Consider the following 14,626-nt stretch of genomic DNA (forward strand, 5'->3'; position numbering starts at 1 on the left):
ATATATATATATATTAGGGCTGGGCAAGTGAACATGTTATTATCGCTTTAACTCATTAATTAATTAACGCCGACAATTATTTTATCATGCATTAACACCGTTTTTATGATTTCTTTTATTTTGTAAAAGTCTGTTGCTCACAGGCTTTTGTAGAAGATTTTGTAGAAGTCTGTGCTGACTACTGCCGCGCTTACAGGAACCAGAAAATAACAAACCAACAAACATGGAGAAGGGTACAGAACTTTTGCATGGCCATTTTCATTTTAAAGTTCTTCCAGACGGCGCAGTAGACAGAACCAAAGTTATTTGTAACTACTTCAAAGTTGAATTGTGAGTAATTCCAGTCTGAAATATCACCTAAATGCAATACACACCGTTGATACCAGCAAATCATTCAACGAAACAAACAGTGGCGCGTCGGCAGACTACGTTAGATGCAGCGTGTGGGAGAAGTATAGATCAACAAAGGCAAGAGAAGCTAACAAATGCCATAGTGAAGTGGATAGCTACAGACTGCAGGCCCATTAGTGATGTGGAGGACGTCGGTCTGAGAAACATTCTGAGAATCTCAACAAATGACGGCAGGTATGAGATTCCCTCAAGACGCACCATCACAAGAAGAATACACCAGTTGTTATGAAAAGGAGACACCTTTACAACGTGTTCCTCTCACTGGGGACTACTGGACATCACTGGGTAACCATGGTTACCTCAGAGTTACAGTGCATTATAGTGATGACCAGTGGGCGCTGCATTCACATGCTCTGACTGGAATGAAAACAGAGGAGAGACATTATGCTGAAACGTTTGTTCTTCACCTCTAACAGGGACATTTGGTACTGAACAGAGATGGTTATAACAGGACATTTGGTACTGAACAGAGACTGGTTATAACAGGACATTTGGTACTGAACAGAGACTGGTTATAACAGGGACATTTGGTACTGAACAGAGACTGGTTATGCTGCTCCCTGATAAAAGAAGAAAAATGTTTCTGTTTTCTTTCTGTGTGTGTGTGTGTCTGTGTGTGTGAGTGTGTGTGTGTGTGTGTGTGTGTGTGTGTGTGTGTGTGTGTGTGTGTTTTGAGCAACAGGACAGTCTCTCTCAGTGTCTGACAGCAATCAGGACGATGCTTGAGATCTTGTTTAGTTTTGTAGCTGCTGAGGGTCTGAGGATAGAGTTTGACCGACAATGTTCAACTGAGCGACGCCACGACCCCGTTGACAATCATGGATGGAGCCAATCGGATCGTCTCTGTCAGATCAGGTGATGAGAGGAAGACTGTAAAGCTATATAGTCATTGGCTGTGTGCCAATGAATTGCAGGGGGCATAAGTCAGTACACCCCTATGTTAAATTCCCATAGAGGCAGGCAGACTTTTATTTTTAAAGGCCAGTTATTTCATGGATCCAGGATACTATGCATCCTGATAAAGTTCCCTTGGCCTTTGGAATTAAAATAGCTCCACATCATCACATACCCTTCACCATACCTAGAGATTGGCATGGGGTACTTTCCATAAGTTCATCTCTCAATGCAAATCAAACCAGCTATTAGGCTAACCATTCCTGCCTCTATGGGAATTTAACATAGTGGTGTACTGACTTATGCCCCCTGTATTTTAAGGAAGAACATTTATTTATTTACGATACATTATTCAATCACAAAGAAAATTGGTGTCTTTAAAGGTTGGATTTTTCCTATTTTTTTAATTAAGGCATTAAGATAAATTTCCAAAAGACGATTTTTTTATTCCTCTTTTTAGTCAACTTTAGCATGGGTTCCTAAACTTATGAGCAGCACTGTATGTCATTTGACAGGGTATGTTTCTGAAATCCTACTAGAACTGAACCACTGCACTAGCACACACACAGACTGCCTAGGCACCGAGCCTTTTTGGTGTCTTTCCTCAGGTCCCAAAGACTTGCTGTCTGATGGCTGTATCTTGTCCTGCCCCTCCATGGACTTGGTCACCTGTCTGCTGGACTTCAGGCTCAGCTTGGCCTCCAACAGGAGCATTGTGCCTGGCCTAGCTGCTTCCCTTGCTGCCTGTGGCCAGCTTAGTGCACTAGGTACAGTGTGATTGTCCTGATCCACCAGGCATGGCTTTACCAGAGACCCTCTCCAGACATACCTGGTATTAGAGCTGTAAACAGCAGCGCCCTCTGGGGGACACTTGGCTTCACAGTTACATCACATTTTGGTCTATTTCTTTCCAGCTTTTCTATCAAAATATTTAAATGTTTTTTTCAATTATATTCCAAGACTTTTATCCAAAATATCCCCACTTTTTTTTTTGCAAAAATATTTCAACTTTTTCTTGTAATATTTAAAAGAATGATTTGAATACTTCACCTTTTTTTCCAAAATAGATACATAAGATTTTTTTCTAAATATTGTACACAAAAAAAATCTAAAATATTCCAACAATGTATAAGTATTCCGACTTTATTTTTCCTACTACATGCTATAAAGTTATAGTTAGTTAGTGTTTGGAAGTTTAAGCATGTTTGGTTGTTGCTGATGGACTGGCTGTGTGTGTGTATGTGTGTGTGTGTGTGTGTGTGTGTGTGTGTGTGTGTGTGTGTGTGTGTGTGTGTGTGTGTGTGTGTGTGTGTGTGTGTTTTGAGCTTTTCTTAAATGTGATTCGTCTCCTCCAGGCTCCTGGCCCCGCCCCCTCCACAGGATCAGCCAATCAGAAGACAGGTGGGTGAGAAACAGACAGAAGATCTGATCAGCGGACCTAAAAGAAGACATGACAGATTAACCAGATGAACCGACATGTTGTTTCCTCATCTGGTTTATATCATTATTAAATATATATGGCAACACTTTGATCAAAGCTACATTTCTGTCAATAATACGTTCCCAATAAATAAGATATTGGGCTGTTTGTCATCGTGCTTTAAGACGTTTGAACGTGTTTTTGGTGAAAAATGATCTTGAAATATAAAGTTTCTGACTCACCGAGTACGTTTACATTCACACCAATATTATTTAATATTTGATCCAGGTCATGTAAACAGCATATTCTGGCTGGATATTCATAATGATGAAGAGGTGTGTGTGATATTGTGGTATTATTCAGGTTTTAGAGCCATTCTTTAGACATGGAGACAGACTCAGGTCTCAGTCAGGTTTTACTGCAGTTTGGCTTATTTATATTTCTGGAAACTTCTACTCCACTACATTTCCCATCAGCCTCGTCCTTATTTACAAGAAATGGTTTTGTACGTCGGAGTCAAAGATTCTTCCTGACAAAAAAATTCAATTCAGTTTCTGTTTTTTCTTTGTTGATGTTTGAATTTGATGTTTACGAGGTTGTGGAAACCCTGAATATTAGGCTCTACTACTAGGAAGCCACAATAAAGATCATAATCAAGGTTTTTTCTTTACTTTTACTTCTGAAAATGAAGTACATATAATATCAGAACATTATTTTGAATACTTAAGTACAGTAAATGTCAAATACTTTAAGACTTTTACTCAAGTAATATTCTAAAAGGAGACTTTAACTTCTACCAAAGTCGTTTTATTTTTTTCATACTTGTACTTTTACTCAAGTATTGCTTCCAAGTACTTTACACAAGACTGGAAATCATTTGCAACTTTATTTTACTGAACACATTGAACATTGAATTGAATTTCTACCATGGCCTGGGTGAACACTCAGGAACAAGGTAGGAGAATGACATGATGTCACACACTCCTGTACAGGAGGGGGCGCTATGCTCCTACAAGCTGTTAGTAATCCGCCATTAAAGAAGAGAAGAGGAGGAAGAGGAGCCGCAGCAGCCCCAGTGGAGCTCTGCTGGATTTCAGGACCAGAGAGGAATGGAGGAGGACAACCACAACCAGAACCAGGAGCAGCGGAGCAACGAGGTCCCCAGAAGACAAGCAGCAGACTGGGACTCTGATAGCAGCCATGTTCAGGTCAGTGTTCTCCTATCATATAACGTTACTGGCTTCACCGAGCTTTCTGCCGCTGGCGCACCAAATGCTTGCTCGTGTGAAATGGTTGTCTCTTTGTAAAGTCTCTAGTGTGGTGGAGACCTACTAGATTCAGAGTTCTCCTCCTAGAATGTAATGAGAAATGTAACATATTGACACCACTCTGTGTATCATCCGTTCATTCTGTTGTTAGAGATCTAATGTGGGAATAGAAAGAGAGAGAGAGAGGAACAAACAATGGACCGTTTCCCTCCAAAACTAACTAACCAACGAACGGAGCCGAACACACCCGATGATAGCCGAACTGTGGAAAGTCTCAGAAGCTGGAGACTAAACTTTAGACCATAAACCCTTCAATATAAAAACGAACACGTTAACAACGCGTTTATTTCACCTCACTGTGAGCCATTTGTCCACTTCTGTCCCTTAAGTCAGCGTCTGATTCAGCAGGAAACATAACCTCCATCGCTGAGTGACTGATCCTCCGTCTTTGAACCTCTGACTGTGTTGAAAGCGTGTTAGTCATTTAGGTAAATTATTAATTATGTCTAAAACCCACTTTTATATTTGTGAAAGCTTTATTGTCTTTATGAGAATGCAATAAAGGGAGATTTCACCGTTTTCTTTTCAAATGTAGACCACATTAGACCCTGGTCAAACCTGCTGACAGACTCCGATTATTATTCTCTCTCTCTCTCTCTCTCTCTCTCTATAATATATATATAATTCAAGATGAGTTATTATTAATTAATTATAAATATATATTATTATTATTATTATTATTATTATTATTATTATTATTATTCTAAATGTCTGACAACATTACCTGCAGAGATAGAGCATTAGTTAGAGTTAGAGAGCTATTGTTTTTGATGTCTGTAATATACATTCTGACCACTAGGGTGTAGTATGGGATATATAATATAATATATTCATGTGACAGTCATTGGTGCTGTTATATTGCCTTTATGAAGACTAATAAACTGCTGTTCATATTGTTGTTAGAAGTTTGGTGAATATATACTCAGCATCCTGTCACTTTCAACTGCTTTTATATTTTAAACAAACTTAGCATATGCAAATATTTGAATGGATGTTAAAAGATTTAACAACTAAGACACAAACTGAACAATTTTCAAAAGTTCCAGTCAGTATCTGGTGTGGACACCAGCTGCATTAAGTACTGCAGTACATCTCCTCCTCAGGTACTGCCCCAGACTGGCCAGTTCATTAAGTACTGCAGTACATCTCCTCCTCAGGTACTGCACCAGACTGGCCAGTTCATTAAGTACTGCAGTACATCTCCTCCTCAGGTACTGCACCAGACTGGCCAGTTCATTAAGTACTGCAGTACATCTCCTCCTCAGGTACTGCACCAGACTGGCCAGTTCATTAAGTACTGCAGTACATCTCCTCCTCAGGTACTGCACCAGACTGGCCAGTTCATTAAGTACTGCAGTACATCTCCTCCTCAGGTACTGCACCAGACTGGCAAGTTCATTTAGTACTGCAGTACATCTCCTCCTCAGGTACTGCACCAGACTGGCCAGTTCATTAAGTACTGCAGTACATCTCCTCCTCAGGTACTGCACCAGACTGGCCAGTTCATTAAGTACTGCAGTATATCTCCTCCTCAGGTACTGCCCCAGACTGGCCAGTTCATTAAGTACTGCAGTACATCTCCTCCTCAGGTACTGCACCAGACTGGCCAGTTCATTTAAGTACTGCAGTACATCTCCTCCTCAGGTACTGCACCAGACTGGCCAGTTCATTTAGTACTGCAGTACATCTCCTCCTCAGGTACTGCACCAGACTGGCCAGTTCATTAAGTACTGCAGTACATCTCCTCCTCAGGTACTGCACCAGACTGGCCAGTTCATTAAGTACTGCAGTACATCTCAGGTACTGCACCAGACTGGCCAGTTCATTGCCCCGCTGGAGCGGTTTGTTTGTGGTGAGAACGTGATCCGTACTCGAACCGCACCAACTATACATACTCCTCCAGTCTGAGCTGATGTCTCCTGTAGTCAGGTGTGTCCTCCAGTCTGAGCTAGTGTCTCCTGTAGTCAGGTGTGTCCAGCAGTCTGAGCTAGTGTCTCCTGTAGTCAGGTGTGTTCAGCAGCAGAGCAGCTAACTGTAGCAGCTTGCAGTGTTTCTCTCACAGAAATAGACAGCAGTCAAGCTTGCTGTCCATCACTCGCGTCTCCGTGGTCAAACCAGCTGCCGCTAAAGTTGGAGACAGACGCCGCCGAGCAGAGAGAAGTCTCTGTTGTTTATTTGGTTGCCCATGACTTTGCGAATGATGATGATGTTGTGGTCACCCTACTATATCTATCTATCTATCTATCTATCTATCTATCTCATCCTACCAACATCATTTTTCAGCTTTTGTGTGTGTGTGGTAGGTAGAGCAGGGAGACGTGAGAGAGTGATGGTGATTATCTTCAGAGTGAGTAGTGACTCTAGAGTTATAGTGAGAGAAACAGTGTCTCCCCTGTTCTTTCTGACCACGGTGGTAAATCTGGAGCAGGAGAAGTTAACCCTCTCCTTGATTTCATGTTGTTGATGGAGAAAGAGAACCATTGCACAATACCAAGCCCGTTCTCCTAATACATCCATGTACCAAGCCACGGCCAAGCGATGTGCGTCGCTGCGACGTGTACTTACATTTTTCGAGAGGTGCGCGTCAGGTTACGGCGTAGGGTCCAGCGTAGGTTTGGTCTTCACATACCTACGCATAACTTTGCTTAATGCCTGGCTAAAGACTATTTATTGTACGCTACACGGTAATAAATGATCTGAAGCAAGAGTAATTGTTCGCCTACCTAGTGCACTGACTGCTAACTGATACTGAGAACGTATTGGCCAACGTCACGTCAAAATAAACCATAACCTACTGCTCAATATCTAAAGTAAAGTAACAGCTAGCTGGCGTCAGTTACTTGTAAAATGCATAGCTAATGTTTAACAGTAAAATCTCAATTTAGCTTGCACTTAAGTTATAACATATTTGAGTTTGCTAACATTAGCAATAACATTAGTTTGAGGTGTATGCATAGGCTAACCATTACATTAGCAGCACATTTCCCGTATTTAAGAATGATTAAAGTTGGACTTACCTGCAAGTCATGCATCGGCATCATCTCGCAGTTTCTTTCTTTTCTCTGCTCCTGACTCCTGCTGTCTTTTTGAGGCCATTTCCAAAAAAGATGATTTAGCCTACTGTCAAATTTTGTTAGTCGCAATCCAACAGACTACTGAGATAGGGATGTGAATCTGTCATTATTGCACTATTCCTCCAAGTACCTAACTAAAAAACTAAAAATCCCTATCCTTACCAGAGTCAGTATAGTGTTTAGTAACTCCTACATAATGTTGATTCCTCACTGACGTCCAGTGATCTCCGGTTAATGAGACAGTGTTTGCAGCACCTTGCAGCTGTTCCAGTGTGGCTGCTTTCTCCGTGTCATACAGGCTGTGTATCCGTGACAACTACTGTCCCCCTCGACGGCAACGAGACAGGTCAGAACATGCCAACCGTAGTACGTCTTTAAGACCCGAGTCCTCTACGATGACGACTGGTCTGCAGTTAGTTGCCACCCGTTTCACAAGAGCTGTAGTCATTTTTGGGGATTTGGTTTTATCAACAGGTCGGCAAGTAGCACTGTCCAAAATAGTGCTTTGCCTGAGTGGGTAGCATGCTAGTGGTAGCATCAACCAGAGTCACATTAATTAGCTCGTAGGTGGTAGCTCAAGCTTGAAGTTCTTCAGTGATATTTTAATTCGGCTTTACATAATGTGCATATGGCTTTCAACTTGTCTAATGAGCAGTCCAGGAGTTTTGAAAAATAAAACGCGATTCAGAATAGTTTTCTGCTGTCTTTCTCCATCATGCCTGCAGATGTGTTACGAGGAAGTATGGCAGCTTGATGATAAGTAAAGGAGCGGCAAAGGCTCAAAATAGTAGCCTGTTAGGAACGACGCGAAGCTGAGTGAAGTGTAACATAAATTAATAAATGGCGGCATGAGATTTAAAAAAAAGGAATGCGTTATGTTCGGCCCTTAATCGCATCGCAGTTAACGCGTTAATGCTGACAGCCCTACATATAATATATCGGAGTATGAGGAAACTCGGCCTCTGTAAAAACAAAAGTGGCAGATAATAGCGGACCGACTGAATGCTAGTCTAAAAATATACATTCATGAACTACTGCTCTTAACTGAAACCATTGGAGTCAATTGTCATTTGCACAAACAAACAGTTGTAGACTTTGCCATAAAAGCTAGCAGTGGGAGTTAATCACCTTAGTGAAAATTACAATCTTACCAATTCTCAATTTCAGTGATGTTATTTACAGAACTGTGTCAAACTCTCTCCTGAAAACACTGCATGCTCTTTATCACAGTGCCATACATTTTGTGACCAGAGCCCCTTATAACACCCACCACTGCAAACTCTATGCTTTAATTGGGTGGCCCTCGTTACACACTCAACGCCTAACCCACTGGTACCAACTCATTTACAAGTCTGTGCTTGGCAAAGTCCCACCATACCTAAGCTCACTGGTCACAATAGCCCTACCCCCCCTGCAACCTCCGCTCAAGCAGTTACATCTCCATGGTCGCCCCTAAAGCCCACACCTCCTTTGGCTGCCGATCCTTTCAGTTCTCGGCTGCAAACGACTGGAATGAGCTACAAAGACCCCTGAAACACAAAACACTTATCCCACTAACTACCTTTTAAAGCTTGTCTGTCGCATGTGCTAATTGTTCATCTTTTACGCATTCATTCCAAACACCCTATCCCACGGTCTCCGACAAGCCCCGTTGCACATTTGCACATATCTGTTTACACGCTTTTGCACCTCGCACCTGCCCGGGCAAGTAAAATGTGTATATCTAATTCGCTATTCAGAACACAACCTGCACCAACTATATTTTGACTCTTTACTACATTTCAGCATTTAAATACGTCTGTCTATTCATATATATTGTGCTACGCTTGTTCGACATCACTATCTAGTCCACACTTTGCACAAACTGTTCATTGACTCTCTACTTCATCTCAGCATTTAACATTCATATAGACTGTCTTTCATGTATACTGTTATTCATGATTCTACCTCACTACCTAGACAGATATTTGCACTAACTGTATATTGACACTTTATTCAGCGTTTTGACACTGTCCTTGTTTACTGTGTTAATACTGATCCACATCACTAACTAGATTACATATTGCATTAACTGTATATTGACTTCACTACTTCTCAGCATTCATATATACTATCTATTTATTTATACTGCGTTACAACTGATCACTGGATCCATATCAATATCTGGCCCACAATTTAATTTTGCACTAACTTCTTATTCTGACTCTTCTACATCTCAGCAAGGTTGTAGATTATCTATTTCATGTATATTACCATACCACTTTCGCATATCAATCGACTTACACTTCACTTTTTGCCAGCTTGCACTGCCTACTTAATCTTGTACCTTTGTAGCCTATTGTATTTTGTTTTCTTGCACTATGTTGAATGTGAAACTATATGTTGTCTTGTACGCTTACGCTTTTCTTGGCCAGGTCGCCGTTGTAAGAGAACCTGTTCTCAACGGCCTACCTAGTTAAATAAAGTTTAAATTAAAAAATAAAATTAAAAAAAATATGTTACTTAGGAAATGTATATTTTAGCCCATACGAGAGAGAGAGAGAGAGAGGGAGAGACAGATTATTAGATCATATATCCCCCTTAAAATGAAAACGTCTCAAGTCAAACCCTTGAACCCCCTGGTTGAATAGCTCCACACCAGCTCTCCGTCAAGCCTGTAGACAAGCAGAACAGAAGTGGAAAAGACGAGCTTCAAGTCTCATATATGTTTTCTCAACACCTGAAAGCCTACCAAGCCGCTGCCAAAAAGGCAAAATCTAATTATTTTAGTGAGCTTATTAACTCTCAGGCTTACAGACCCAAAGTTCTTTTTTAAGATATTGATTCCTTTTTAAATCCGGCCAACACAGTTCATACCTCTTTAACTTGTGAGGAGTTTTCTGATTATTGTATTTGTAAAATTGACCATATCAGATCCAATATCACTTTTCAGGGTTGCATTTCTGTTACAACTCACAGTCCCACCAGCATCCTCCAGCATTTCACTCCTCTGTCTTCCATTGAGCTGTCTGAGTAGCATCCGCCCTACTCAAAGTTTATAATGACATCCTGCTTGCCATTGATTCTGGATCATGTGCATTACTCATCCTCCTAGATCTCAGCGCTGCTTTCGACACCATTGATCATGGCATTCTTATTGATCGCCTGGGAAATGGAGTTGGACTACAGGGCCCTGTCTTAAGCTGGTTTAAATCCTACTTGACAGAAAGAACTTTCTCTGTGAAACTGGGTACTAGGTCCTCCTCTCCAGTGGATATTACATTTGGCGCCCCCAAAGGATCAGTTCTTGGCCCCCTGTTATTCTTCCTATACATGCTGCCCCTTGGCTCTATCCTTAAAAAGCACAACTTAAATTACCACTGCTATACTGATGATACACACTTGTACTTACTCATCTCCCCTGGTTGCACTTCATCTATTAATACAATCTTTAGCTGTTTGGAGGACATTAAATCCTGGATGGCAGCAAACTTCCTCCAGTTGAATGCCAAGAAAACTGAGATGATTTTATTTGGATCCCCCACCCCTACAAAATACCTGAGCAATGCCCTTGGTCATCAAATTTGGTCAGAAACCTAGGTGTCCTCTTCGACAGCGCTCTTAATTTTAATACTGTAAGTCAAACCTGAAGACGCACTTTTACTCACTTGATTTTAATTCCCTTTAATTCTTTTTTATTATTATTATTATTATTATATGCCCTCTTGTTTCATTCATTTTTTTTCCTGCTTGACAGTAGGAGTCAGAAGAACACAGAAATTGGAGAACAGAATTTGGATTTCATGCGGCGGGAGTAAGGTGTGCATGAAATAAGCATCAGCCTTGGGAAGGTTCTGAGGCAAATAGGCAGTGGGAATGTGTGACATTTTCTAGTGCTAAATTTAAATGTTAGTATACATTTTTTAAGATTCAGAGCAAGAACAGAACTCAACTTGTTCTTATCTATTTGTTTTTATAAATTCTGTTCTATTTTATTATTTTTTTTTTTTTTATAATATTTGACTTTACTTTTGTCTAACTATAGTCATGGAGTCTTGCAGACTTGATTATGTATCTTCAAGGCATACTGTTTCTGCCTTCCCTGCTCTACATGTTAAGCACTTTGGGTCAACTGTTTGTTTAAATGTGCTATAGAAATGAAATGACTTGACTTGACAGAGTGAGAGACAGGTATGAAGGCTACGCATCATATTCAAGTATCGTAGATAAGTGGTTGTAATTGATCTTCATGGTACATTTCCTGAGTAACATTATCTTCTGCTCACTTTTAAAGTGCTCATATTATGCTCACTTTCAGGCTCATAATTATATTTAGAGGTTGTACCAGAATAGTTTTATGTGGTTTAATTTTCAAAAAACACCATATTTTTGTCGTACTGCACATTGCTGCAGCTCCTCTTTTCACCCTGTGTGTTGAGCTCTCTGTTTTAGCTACAGAGTGAGACATCTCACTTCTGTTCAATCTTTGTTGGGAGTTGCACATGCGCAGTACCTAGGTAAGGACTACTAGCTAGTCAGAAGCAGAGTATGAGGGTGTGGTACGCTAGCAGCTAGGCGAGCATTATAACGTGTTCCAAAGTGACCACGTTTGTCTCTGAAGTAAAGGCTGGACTACAATAGAGCTGTTTGGAGCAGTTTGTGAACAGTGTTTTCTGTTGGAGATGGTAAGTCCCTTTGGGTGGACTTTGGGCTTTTTCACTTTGTAAACCTATAACATGCACAAAAAGGATATATAACACAATAAAGGAAAGGGAAAAGCCAAAAAGCATAATATGAGCATTTTTAAGGCAAAGAATAGGCTACAACTTTTAATTTGGGCAAATGATAAGTAGCCTAACTCCTTGAATGGTATGATTAGGACGGTTTCAGAGCAGTGGTCAGTAAATGTATATTTTTAGGCTGCTTACACATTCAGGCAGTCCGCGATCGTCTGCCAATATTTCTCTCGCTGTTTCATGACAGCGTTACAGTTGTTTCATTACAACTTGCCTGAAAAAATACACATATATTCCTTCACTTTGTCATAAATGTATTGTATGAAGAGTTACAATTGTGAGTGAGAGCAAGTCCAGGGTTTAAAGAAGGTTGTTCACTTCACAACTCTTTCTCTCTGTCTGTTGCTATAGAAACGGAGAGGAGAGGGACCCAAATGTCACCACTGTCAGCACTGTGACAAATCCTTCACAACATCAGGATATTTAAAGATTCATCAGGGAGTTCACACTGGAAAACGTCACCACTGTCAACAATGTGACAAATCCTTCACAAGATCTGGATATTTAAAGATTCATCAGAGAGTTCACACTGGAGAGAATCTACACAGCTGTGATCAATGTGGGGCAGCTTTCACAGTACAGCGTGAGCTAAAAATACATCAACGCATTCACACTGGAGAAAAGCCTTACATCTGTGATCAATGTGGGGCAGCTTTCACACAACAGTGTCACCTAAAAATACATCAACGCATTCACACTGGAGAGAAGCCGTACAGCTGTGATCAATGTGGGGCAGCTTTCACACTACAGCGTAACCTGAAAAACCATCAACGCATTCACACTGGAGAGAAGCCGTACAGCTGTGATCAATGTGGGGCAGCTTTCACACAACAGGGTGACCTAAAAAGACATCAACGCATTCACACTGGAGAGAAGCCGTACAGCTGTATTCAATGTAGGAAAACTTTTTCTCTAAATAGTCACCTTGTAAGCCACCGACGTGTTCACACTGGAGAGAAGCCGTACCGGTGTGAACAATGTGGGGAAATGTTTTCCCACAGTAATAGCCTTAAAAGACACCAGCTCATTCACACTGCCTTGTTGTGAAGATGTTTGAGAGCCAAGCTGTTTCCTCCTGGCTCCTCCTCATGCCCTGATAGCTGTGTTGTTATATTCTGATCTTCTCTCCACATTGAAGGCTGACCAGCAGTAACTTTATCTTCTGAACAGCATGGATGTTATCCTGACTACATATTACACTCCCTCCCTTTCGAAGGAATTAATTCCACTCAAAATTAGCTTTTATTCCTGTAATAAAATATTTTGAGTTCAGGTTCATCTGCTAGCGCTGTTTAACTACTGCTGCAATGAAGAGAGTATTTGTTCTTAAAGGGGTGATAGAATGATTATGTAGGGTATGTGACATTGGTTGGGCTGAAAATGGCCCATGTGCTTTTCTGTGGGCCATTAACTACTCTGTAAATATGGCCCTATTTTGAACAAGAGCTTTTCTTCCAAATATGGTATGCTCATGAATATTTAGATGAGTTGCGCGCTGATTGGTACACATCCATTGGAGACAAGACGGCAGGTCTCATATTTCAGACACTGCAGTAGTTATACATTGTTTGTCTGCTATTTCGTTATTAAATTCACTTCTGAGACTTTTTTTTTAATGCGAGAAATCAACTATGTTATGCTCAAATATGGGCTGTTTTATGAAAATTGATGGTTAATTGCAAATTTGGTAAGAACTTCAGGAGCTCCACACTTTCTAGGTTACTGGACTACCGGGGCTGCGCGGAGCTATAATTATAGTATATTTACAGTTTGAATTTCGTCACGCCATTTATATCACAGCTACCCTAAGGTCTTACAAAGCTAGCTAACACTTGTGTCCTATTTCAATTTAATGAATTTTTGTGAATTTGAGGGGTTTCGTTAGCTGCTAGTGTCCCTTCAATCCTATGGGTAAAGATTGCGGCTCGCTAGCTACACTTTCGGCATAACTATAGTATAGACCCCTTGCAAACACGTGACGACGCCATGATGGACGGCAAACTCACCGGCAATAACCAGCTAAACGGTGTAGTAGACGAGCGGAAAGTTCCATAGTTTCAGTAAGTTTGAAACACATAACACTAAATAAACTGTATTTATGGCTTCTTCTATTGAACAACAAGTTGTCGGTCGAGGTAGGGCATCTGGTAGGTGCTCACAAAGAGCAGTATTTGGAGAAGTTGGAGATATCAGGATTGGATACCGACCCTTAATTCTTTCTCCCTCCGTTTTCGGGGTATCCCCATATACTGGTGCTGGTCTGAATCACTATTTGGTAAACGTGGTATCCCCATATACTGGTGCTGATCTGGACCACTATGTGGTAAACGGGGTATCCCCATATACTGGTGCTGATCTGTACCACTATGTGGTAAACGGGGTATCCCCATATACTGGTGCTGATCTGCACCACTATGTGGTAAACGGGGTATCCCCATATACTGGTGCTGATCTGGACCACTATGTGGTAAACGGGGTACCCCCATATACTGGTGCTGATCTGTACCACTATGTGGTAAACGGGGTATCCCCATATACTGGTGCTGATCTGGACCACTATGTGGTAAACGGGGTATCCCCATATACTGGTGCTGATCTGGACCACTATGTGGTACAGATGGTAATGGTAAAGATAAGACATCAATCTAGGGTTTATTTTGTATTAACATCTATTCTTTACTTAAATAAAGATTTATATAACATGTAGCCCATGTTTTTAGAGGG

The 14,626-nt window shown here is 40.9% G+C and overlaps 3 protein-coding genes across 3 annotated transcripts in view; 1 reads left to right on the forward strand and 2 right to left on the reverse strand.

Moving 5' to 3' along the window:
* Positions 1-14,626, reverse strand: part of LOC116034141 (hemicentin-1-like) — a 1,482,957-nt gene that overhangs the window by 777,528 nt on the left and 690,803 nt on the right. The gene's annotated exons all lie outside the window — the stretch shown is intronic.
* Positions 1-14,626, reverse strand: part of LOC116034453 (Fc receptor-like protein 5) — a 245,863-nt gene that overhangs the window by 5,454 nt on the left and 225,783 nt on the right. The gene's annotated exons all lie outside the window — the stretch shown is intronic.
* Positions 1,230-13,048, forward strand: LOC116036438 (zinc finger protein 239-like). Its single transcript, XM_035994220.1, has 6 exons — positions 1,230-1,266; positions 1,914-2,072; positions 2,661-2,706; positions 3,921-3,933; positions 12,254-12,276; positions 12,358-13,048. The coding sequence occupies exons 1-6, from the start codon at positions 1,230-1,232 to the stop codon at positions 12,947-12,949; spliced, it is 870 nt and encodes a 289-aa protein (XP_035850113.1). The 3' UTR covers positions 12,950-13,048.

This window comes from Sander lucioperca, chromosome 17, assembly GCF_008315115.2.
Source record: "Sander lucioperca isolate FBNREF2018 chromosome 17, SLUC_FBN_1.2, whole genome shotgun sequence".
Taxonomy (NCBI): domain Eukaryota; kingdom Metazoa; phylum Chordata; class Actinopteri; order Perciformes; family Percidae; genus Sander; species Sander lucioperca.

Excerpts from the sequence above, each read along its gene's own strand:
- LOC116036438 (XM_035994220.1), top strand. The coding sequence starts at position 1,230 with ATGGATGGAGCCAATCGGATCGTCTCTGTCAGATCAG. Across the intron at positions 1,267-1,913 it reads GATCGTCTCTGTCAGATCAG|GTCCCAAAGACTTGCTGTCT; the intron begins GTGATGAGAGGA and ends GTCTTTCCTCAG. Across the intron at positions 2,073-2,660 it reads TGGCCAGCTTAGTGCACTAG|GCTCCTGGCCCCGCCCCCTC; the intron begins GTACAGTGTGAT and ends CGTCTCCTCCAG.